The sequence below is a fragment of the Haematobia irritans genome, chromosome 2 (genome assembly GCF_050003625.1).
Source record: "Haematobia irritans isolate KBUSLIRL chromosome 2, ASM5000362v1, whole genome shotgun sequence".
NCBI classification, from domain to species: Eukaryota; Metazoa; Arthropoda; class Insecta; order Diptera; family Muscidae; genus Haematobia; species Haematobia irritans.
Window position 1 is genome coordinate 22,478,294 of NC_134398.1, and position 10,524 is coordinate 22,488,817.

Here is a 10,524-nt window from a genome sequence, read left to right on the forward strand (position 1 = left end):
TTTGTAAAATTTATATTTCTATAGAAAATTTTATCAAAATTTTATTTCTATAGAAAATTTCATTTCTGTAAAAAATTTTGTCAACATTTTATTTCTATAGAAAATTTTATCAAAATTTAATTTCTATAGAAAATTTCATTTCTGTAAAAAATTTTGTCAACATTTTATATCGAAATTTACAAACTATTAAAGACAGGTTTCTTTAAAATAATGAAATTTTAATTAAAATAAAGTTTATATTGTTTGCTTCAAAAATTGTTTTCATTAAATTTAGGACATAAATTTTTAGATTTAAGATATAAGCGCTTCACATATAGGCTTAGACTTAGTTTGAGGACTTATTATCTTTGGTTGAAAGTTTTTTTTTGGAATTAAGAAAACATTTTTTTACTTTGAGGTATCCGTTATAATTTGGATTTTAAACTGGCATTTGTTTGTACATGAGTGCCTTTATTAATAAACCGCAAAAAGATAATGAAAATTTGATAAATGAGATCTGTATCCTAATTTTAATTTTATTGGTCCTAGATTTAAAGCCAGATAAGTCGCTGAAAAAGTTACCTTGCCATCGGCAAGCGTTACCGCAACCCAGTTATTCGATTGTGGATGACAGTCTTTAGAAGAAGTTTCTACGCACTCCATGGTGGAGGCTACATAAGCTTCGGCCTGGCCGAACTTACGGCCGTATATACTTGTCTTTTTTTTTTATTTGGTTAAATTCGAGTTGAATAACTAGACCTTTTCAAAATTTTTAAAATATAAACAAATTTCTCCAGATCGATTTTTTAGATGTGATTATGTAGTTGAAAATCGAATTTTTAAATTTTGAAATAGTGTCATACCATAAATTTCCTTCTAGAACCATAGTGTTGTAAAGCGAACAATTGTGACACCTGAAAGTACGCCGTGGAAATTTTCGCTAATAGCTAAAACGGGTTTTGCTATAATTTGTTAATTTGAAGCATTATTTTAAACCAAAGTGTGACTTCATAATTTCATAGAGTTCATAACAAAAAATTAAATTCGTTTAATTTGTATTTTTTCTTCATAAAAAAATGTGAGACTTTTTGTGGCAGATTTTTAAAATTAGTTTGCCACCTGCTAATACAAAGGACACCTTTTGTTCCAATACAAAGGACGCCCATCGAGACCTCGGAACTGCATTTCCCTTATTGATACCCACGGTTGGCTTGTTTTTTGTAATTCTTATTAACTTCTTCTAATTTATATCTTAATCTTATATTATAATTATAAAAATACATTGACTTATTTTATTTATATTTGTAACATTTCAAAATTTACACATAAATATTTTTCTTACTTACCCAGTGATAATTTTTCACCCGAATCCGGTGGCAGTGTAAAACCTAGTAAAGCCATTGATGCTATCAGTACGCATGGTATAATTAAATTAAAAAAATAATACAACGTCCGACGACGTATGATGATGGCAAATGTTATATCGATATATGGTTCCGGACAACAGTTGTAATAGATTTCGTTACGCTTTCCAGGAACACCTAAATGGCGGAAACATAAGCGCCACCATACAGGAAGAAAAAAAAGGAAAATCAAAAAATAATTAATAAAAATTACAAAAACATTAAGCTATCTGATGATGCTTTTCAGTTTCAGTTGTTGTTCTTGTATATTGAGTGGTTGTTGGGGGGTTTCTTGTGGTTTTTTAGGTTTTGTTTTCCTTCTTGCTTTTACTTTGGGGTTGCGCTATGGTAATGTAATGAATTGACATTGTTCCATGTTAAGTAAGGAAATACATGATATTATTTAATGATGTTACATATATGTACAAGTGATAATGTGAAGAGGAAAAAGGATGTTGTAAGAAGACAATAGGATGTGACAAGCTATTATAAGAGAGAGGGTGTGAGAGAGAGAGCGAGCTTTTAAGGACTTCTTTGGTTTCATGCTAGTGATATTGAATTATAAATAAATTCCAGAGGGGAAATTTTTATTTCATTAAACGCTAAGCTATACTAATAATTATATTGTAATTTTTTTAGAATGTAAGCAAAGAAAAATATTGGAGAATATTGGATTTTGTAAAAAAAAATATATATTTTAAAATTAAAAAATATTCATTCATATTACACGCAAAGAAAAAAAACGTTTGGAAAACGTGTACCGAAAACGTTTTTCTTATGTTAGAGTTTTTTGAATTGCTTCGAAAAGTATACACTTTTATCACCAAAAAAATTCGTTTGTTACACAATTTTTATTTTTTCAATAAAAAGAGTTATTTTTGAACCAACAACACAGTCCATTTCGTTTATATCAAACACTGTTCTTTTCTGACTTTAGGTATTTAATAAGACACATTTTACAGTTCATAGTAAAAATTTAATATAGTAGAATGTAATGTTGAAAATTTTTTCGGAATCTTCCGACCATATCTGGAATATATGTAAAAAAAAAACTGGTCGAAGCAGGGATCGAACCCACGACCCTTGGCATGCAAGTCCGACGTAGCAACCACTGCTCCACGGTCCCAAACTAAATGTATTCTTCTGTTAAATAAACTTTGTTTAATCGGCTCGTGGGCGCCGCAAGCTATGCTATATTAATATAACTTATATGGATAATTAGCTATTGATGACAATAACAGCTACGTAGCTCAGTGGATAGTGTGCTGCCTTACAAATTGCATGGTCCGCGGTTCGATTCTCAGTCCAGGCGAAAGGTAAAAAAAAATTTAAAAATTTATAAAATCGTATAATTTCTTCTACATTGTTTGTATTACAGAAAAAGGTGCTAAGAACTAAAAAACTTCGTGGAAGTGAGAAAGATGTGAGGGAAAATGCAATTAGCCAGAAAAAAATTTTTTTGAGTTAGTCTTTATGAAATTGCTTTTACATCCTGGAAAAGAATAAACGTTTATCACAAAAAGTATATACTTTTCTTCCAAATACACTTCCTTTCAACGAAAAGCAAATGAGAAACGAACTTTGTTTGTCTAAAATTTCGTTTGGGAGGAAAGAATTATTTTTTTGCGTGTAGAGTTGTACTATAAAGACAAAAAAATATTACCAACATATTTAAGTTTATTGTCTGTATTAAAAAAAATCAAAATAAAAATAAAAAAAAAATAAAATAAAATTAATTGATTCAACTTATGCATTAAGCAAAGCATCAAATTATTTTACAAATTAATGATTTCCTTCACTAAGTTTCAATAAAAAATTAATTCGTTTTTTTACAATTTTTACATGAAGTTTTTCCGTGATTAATTTATTTTTTTTTTCTAATATATTTTGTCTGTATGTTTATCGGGTTCTTCGAGTTTACGCCTCAAATATTTTTTTGGTTTTCGCACCATAATGTTTTTTTGAACCGCCTGGAAGTATGCAAAAAAAATAGCCCATCACAAATAATTACAAATTTACTACAATTTGCCAAAAGTAATGCAGTTTTTGGTGTCACTGTGAATTTTGACTGACACTTAAATGAATATTAAAATGGTCACACGATTATTTCTGTATTGAATTATTTGAACTGTCAGTTCAGAGACTCGGAGCCAATGACAAACTCGGACATGATTTTAAACAACGTTAATGGTGTTAGGCTATCGAAAGCGATCTCGTAATCACACAAAATTTTTTCTGTATTGAATGATTCGCAGTGATTCGTTATTATTTGAACTGACAAGAGACTCTGAGCCAATGACAAACTCTGACATGGTTTTAAAGAACATTAATGGTATTAGGCTATCGAAAGCGATCTCGTAATCACACAAAAAATGGCTCGTGTTCATTTTGGCCAAAGTTTGATGCCATAAGAAATTGCGAATAATACTTTTTTTTGCCACTTTTCGAAAAGTCAACACTGTATAATTTTCCAATTGGATATTAAATAGGTCAGACCATAGCCTAACATTACTTAATGGATCGCGGGTGATCTCTACTTAATGGTTCACGGGCGTTCTTTATTATTTTAACTGATGAGAGCTAGTCAATTTGCCAATATAAGACATGGCTTTGAACATCTGTTTGTTTGACTATCGAAAGCGGCCTCCCCAATGACACTTAAATGGTCCCTATGTAGTCTTCTTTCCAAAAAGTAATGACACATTCATTTTAAAAAAGTGGCACCCTTTTTCGTGCATACTTTTAGGAGGTAAAAATGTATGTATTTAAAATATATTAGAAAATAAAATAATGTAATTACAAATTGTCTACAGAAATAAAATTTTGACAAAATTGTTTATAGAAATCAAATTTTGACAAAATTTTTTATAGAAATAAAATTTTGGCAAAATTTTTTATAGAAATAAAATTTTGACCAAATTTTCTACAGAAATAAAATTTTGACAAAATTGTTTATAGAAATAAAATTCTGACATAATTTTCTATAAAATAAAATTTTGACAAAATTTCTTATAGAAATAATATCTTATAAAATTTTGACAACATTTTCTGTAGAAATGAAACTTGGAGAAAATTTTCTATGGAAGTAAAATGTTGAGAAAGTTTTCTAAAGAAATAAAATTTTCTGTAAAAATAATATTTTGGAAAATTTTCTATAGAAATAAAATTTAGAGAAAATTTTCTATAGAAATCAAATGTTGAGAAAGTTTTCTAAAGAAATAAAATTTTCTATAGAATAAATTTTCTATAGAAATAGAATTTTTGAAAAATTTTCTATAGAAATACAATTTTGACAAAATTTTCTGCAGAAATGAAATTTGGAGAAAATTTTCCATGGAAGTAAAATTTTGATACAATTTTCTGTAGAAATACAATTTTGACAAAATTTTCTGTAGAAATAAAATTCTAACAAAATTTTCTGCAGAAATGAAATTTGGAGAAGTAAAATTTTAACAAAATTTTCTGTAAAAATAAAAGTTTGGAACATTTTCTATAGAAAGAAAATTTAGAGAAAATTTTCTATAGAAATAAAATGTTGAGAAAGTTTTCTAAAGAAATAAAATTTTCTATAGCATAAATTTTCTATAGAATAAATTTTCTATAGAAGCAGAATTTTTGACAAAATTTTCTGTAGATCTAAAATTTTGACAAAATTTTCTGTAGAAATGAAATTTGGAGAAAATTTTCTATGGAAGTAAAATTTTGACACAATTTTCTGTAGAAATACAATTTTGACAAAATTTTCTGTAGAAAAGAAATTTGGAGAAAATTTCTATTAAAGTAAAATTTTAACACAATTTTCTGTAGAAATAAAATATTGGAAAATTTTCTATAGAAATAAAATTTAGAGAAAATTTTCTATAGAAATAAAATTTTCTATAGAATAAATTTTCTATAGAAATAAAATTTGGGAAAATTATGTACAGAAATAAAATTTTGACAAAATTTTCTGTAGAAATGAAGTTTGGAGAAAAATTTTAATGGAAGTAAAATTTTAACACAATTTTCTGTAGAAATAAAATTTGGGAAAATTTTCTATAGAAATAAAATTTAAAGAAAATTTTCTATAGAAATGAAATATGAAGAAAATTTTCTAAGGAAGTAAAATTTTGACACAATTTTCTGTAGAAAAAAAAATTGGAAAATTTTCTATAGAAATAAAATTTAGAGAAAATTTTCTATAGAAATAAAATGTTTAAAAAGTTTTCTAAAGAAATAAAATTTTCTATAGAATAAGTTTTCTATAAAAATAGAAGTTTTGAAAATTTTTCTATAGAAATACAATTTTGACAAAATTTTCTGTAGAAATAAAATTTTTACAAAATTTTCTGTAGGAATGAAATTTAGAGAAAAATTTCTATGGAAGTAAAATTTTAACACAATTTTCTGTAGAAATAAAATTTGGGAAAATTATCTATAGAAATAAAATTTTGACAAAATTTTCTGTAGAAATGAAAGTTGGAGAAAAATTTTAATGGAAGTAAAATTTTAACACAATTTTCTGTAGAAATAAAATTTGGGAAAATTTTCTATAGAAATAAAATTTAGAGAAAATTTTCTATAGAAATAAAATGTTGATAAAGTTTTCTAAAGAAATAAAATTTTCTATAGAATAAATTTTCTATAGAAATATAATTTTTGAAAAAATTTCTATAGAAATACAATTTTGACAGAGTTTTCTGTAGATCTAAAATTTTGACAAAATTTTCTGTAGAAACGAAATTTGGAGAAAATTTTCTATGGATGTAAAATTTTGACAAAATTTCTGTAGACATACAATTTTGACAAAATTTTCTGTAGAAATAAAATTTTGACAAAATTTTCTGTAGAAATGAAATTTGGAAAAAATATTCTATAGAAGTAAAATTTTGACATAATTTTCTGTAGAAATAAAATTTTGGAAAATTTTCTATTGAAATAGAATTTAGAGAAAATTTTCTATAGAAATAAAATGTTGAGAAAGTTTTCTAAAGAAATCAAATTTTCTATAGAAATAGAATTTTGGAAAAATTTTCTATAGAAATACAATTTTGACAAAGTTTTCTGTAGATCTAAAATTTTGACAAAATTTTTTGTAGAAACACAATTTTGACAAAATTTTCTGTAGAAATAAAATTTTGACAAAATTTTCTGTAGAAATGAAATTTGGAAAAAATATTCTATGGAAGTAAAATTTTGACACAATTTTCTGTAGAAATAAAATTTTGGAAAATTTTCTATTGAAATAAAATTTAGAGAAAATTTTCTATAGAAATAAAATGTTGAGAAAGTTTTCTAAAGAAATAAAATTTTCTATAGAAATAGAATTTTGGAAAAATTTTCTATAGAAATACAATTTTGACAAAGTTTTCTGTAGATCTAAAATTTTGAAAAAATTTTCTGTAGAAACACAATTTTGACAAAATTTTCTGTACATCTAAAATTTTGACAAAATTTTCTGTAGAAATGAAATTTGGAGAAAATTTTCTATGGAAGTAAAATTTTGACACAATTTTCTGTAGATATACAATTTTGACAAAATTTTCTGTGGAAATAAAATTTTGACAAAATTTTCTGTAGAAATGAAATTTGGACAAAATGTTCTATGGAAGTAAAATTTTAACACAATTTTCTGTAGAAATAAAATTTTGGAAAATTTTCTATAGAAATTAAATTTTGGGAAAATTTTCTATAGAAATAAAACTTCGGGAAAATTTTCTATAGAAATAGAATTTTGGAAACATTTTCTATAAATGTAAAATTTTGAGAAAATTTTCTATAGATATAAAATTTTGGGAAAATTTTCTATATAAATAAAATTTTGAGAAAATAAATAAAGAAATTGAGAAGCTTCCAAAATAAGACCATTTTTTGATAATTTTTTGGTTAAAATTATTCCAAATTTTGGTATTTTGTGTTAGCTCGAATGACAACCGTGGTATAGGTCCATTGCCAAAGCAAACCATTTTGCCCGTCTAAGCTATTTACCCCACATAGACTTTGCCGCCTACAGTGCGTGTCACCGTCAGAGTTCATATTGCCGAAATTTTTTCAATTAAAATTTGAAATTATTTTTTAAAAATTTTCAATTAAAAATTAATTGATTTAAAAAATATTTTATTTGTTTCAAACAAAAATCAATCACTAAAACTAATTGGGATCAATTAATTTCCTAATTGAAGTTGGTGATTGATATCAATTAGGAATTTATTATAACAATTATTCGGGATGAAGGCAAAAAATATGCTTCCTAACTTAACTCTACATATATTACCTTAGATTTTCATTCTAATAATAAGAGATGAACCCTTGATCTTTTAATTGCAAATATTTCAATGGATATTTCTATAATCCACTTTTGACATAGTTTTTGTTTTAGAGTATTTATTTATTTGATGATTTCATTATGTTTTTCAATAATATTTCCTTTATTTTAAAAATTGCTGCATTGCTTACTTTACTGGAAAAAGGTTGTGTAGTATACTTTTAGGCAAAACTAAAAGCTATGTAAATAATTATTTTTCAGGCATATATTTGTGAGGGAGAAGGGTCGGTAGTCTGCAAGAGAATATAGAGCACTACAAAGAAATATCTTTTTACACAGAGGATTTACAATATATTCGAAATTTATATTATTTAAAAGTTTTGCATTATTAATTTAGTTAATTCACCTTTTAATTGCAAATATTTGAATGGATATTTCTATATTCTACATTTGACATAGTTTTTGTTTTAGTGTATTTATTTGACGATACCTTTACGTTGTCTAATAAAATTTCATTTATTTTAAAACTTGCTGCAATGCTTACTTTACTGGAAATAGCTTGTGTAGTATACTTTTAGGCAAAACTAAAGGCTATGTAAATAATTATCTTTCAGGTATATATTTGTGAGGGAGAAGTGTCGGTAGACTGCAAGAGAATATAGTATACTACAAAGAAATATCTTTTTACACAGAGGATTTACATAATATTCGAAATTTGTATTATTTGAAATTTTTGTATTATTACTTTAGTTAATTGAGTATACGACAGGCATACTAAAAAAAAAACATTTTATATACAAATATTTGAATGGACATTTATATTTTTTACTTTTGAAAAAATCTTTGCTTTAGTGTCCTTATTTGATGATTTCATTATGTTTCCTAATAAAATTTCTTTTATTTTAAAAATCACTTCAATATTTATTTTATTGGTAAGGGTTTGTATAGTATACTTTTAGGCGGAACTAAAAGCAAAATAAATAATTCTATTTGTATCATATTTAGAGAGAGGAGAGAGACTGCCGGAGAATATAGAGCCCTACAAAGAAATATCTTTTTACACAGAGGATAATATTCGATTTTTTTTTTCAATATTTGTATTTTTGATTAAGTTAATTGAAAAATAGAATATTTCATTTTTGAAAATATTTTTTTGTTTAAGGTGAGTATTAAATTCGAGTTTAGTCGTCATCTTTTCACAATTACTTTTCTTTTATAATCCATTTTAAGGAATACAAACTTCGTGAAAATTTGCTTTGGCCTATTCCCCACCAAGTTATAATAAACCTTGCATCAAAGAGGTATAATTTTATACTTTTTTTACTGATTTATTTTTCATTTTAAAGGCTAAACTCTAACTTAATATTCATCTTTAGTGTGTTTATTTAGTAATTTCATTTCACTTTTTCTATAAAAAAATCCTTAATTTCAAATATCGCTGCAATGTTTACTATTATGGAAATATCTATGTACTATACATTTAGGCAGAAGAGAAAAGTAAATATTATTATTATAATTTTTTTTTTTTACTAGACACTGTAATAATGTGTAGAAAATTACAAAGTCAGTTGCTTTTAGGACTAACAAAATATTCCAATTTTTTTATACCCTGTGCCACACTGTGGAACAGGGTATTATAAGTTAGTGCATATGTTTGTAACACCCAGAAGGAGACGAGATAGACACGTGGTGTCTTTGGCAATAATGCTCAGGGTGAGTCCCTGAGTCGATATAGCCATGTCCGTCCGACCGTCTGTCTGTGAATACATTTTTGTGATCAAAGTCTAGTTCGCAATTTAAGTCCAATCGCCTTCAAATGTGGCACATGTTCCTAATTTGGGTCAGAATAGAACCCTATTGATTTTGGAAGAAATCGGTTCAGATTTAGATATAGCTCCCATATATATCATTCGCCCGATATGCACTAATATGGACCCAGCAGCCAGAGTTTTATACCGATTTGCTTGAGATTTTGTACAAACATAACACCTAGTCGTATAGTCAAGTGTGCAAAATTTTATTGAAATCGGTTCAGATTTAGATATAGCTCCGATATATATCTTTCGCCCGATATGGACTTATATGGCCCCAGAAGCCAGATTTTTGGCCGAATTTGGTTGAAATTTTGCACTAGCAGTACAATTAGTAGTATAGTCAAGTGTGTAAAATTTGATTGAAATCGGTTCAGATTTAGATATAGCTCCCATATATCTTTTGCCCGATATGGACTATTATGGTCCTAAAAGCCAGAGTTTTGGTCCAATTTGTTTGAAATTTTGCACAGGGAGTAGATTTAGCGTTGTAGCTATGCGTGCCAAATTTGGTTGAAATCGATTCAGATTTCGATATAGCTCCCATATACATCTTTCGCCCGATATGGACTTATATGGACCCAGAAGCCAGAGTTTTGGCCCAAGTTGGTTGAAATTTTGCACTAGGAGTACAATTAGTAGTATAGTCAAGTGTGTAAAATTTTATTGAAATCGGTTCAGATTTAGATATAGCTCCCATATATATGTTTTTCTGATTTCGACAAAAATGGTCAAAATACCAACATTTTCCTTGTTAAATCGCTACTGCTTAGTCGAAAAATTGTAAAAATGACTCTAATTTTCCTAAACTTCTAATACATATCTATCGAGCGATAAATCATAAATAAACTTTTGGGAAGTTTCCTTAAAATTGCTTCAGATTTAAATGTTTCCCATAATTTTTAACTAAAATTGTGTTCCACCTTAGTGCATTAGCCAACTTAAATTTTGAAAATATTTATTTTTATTTTCGCCTTTTAAAATATACCATTTTTAGTGTCGTTATTTAAAATATTTCATTTTGTTTTCTTATAAAATTTCCTTTGTATTAAATATCGGTAAAATTTTTACTTTACTGTAAACGGTT

The 10,524-nt window shown here is 26.3% G+C and overlaps 1 protein-coding gene across 1 annotated transcript in view; it reads right to left on the bottom strand.

The window, feature by feature from the left end:
- Nucleotides 1-10,524, bottom strand: part of LOC142223685 (uncharacterized) — a 530,354-nt gene that overhangs the window by 91,707 nt on the left and 428,123 nt on the right. Inside the window, exon 7 of the mRNA XM_075293541.1 lies at nucleotides 1,326-1,520. Coding sequence (XP_075149656.1) covers nucleotides 1,326-1,520 — 195 coding nt within the window. The remainder of the gene's footprint in view (nucleotides 1-1,325; nucleotides 1,521-10,524) is intronic.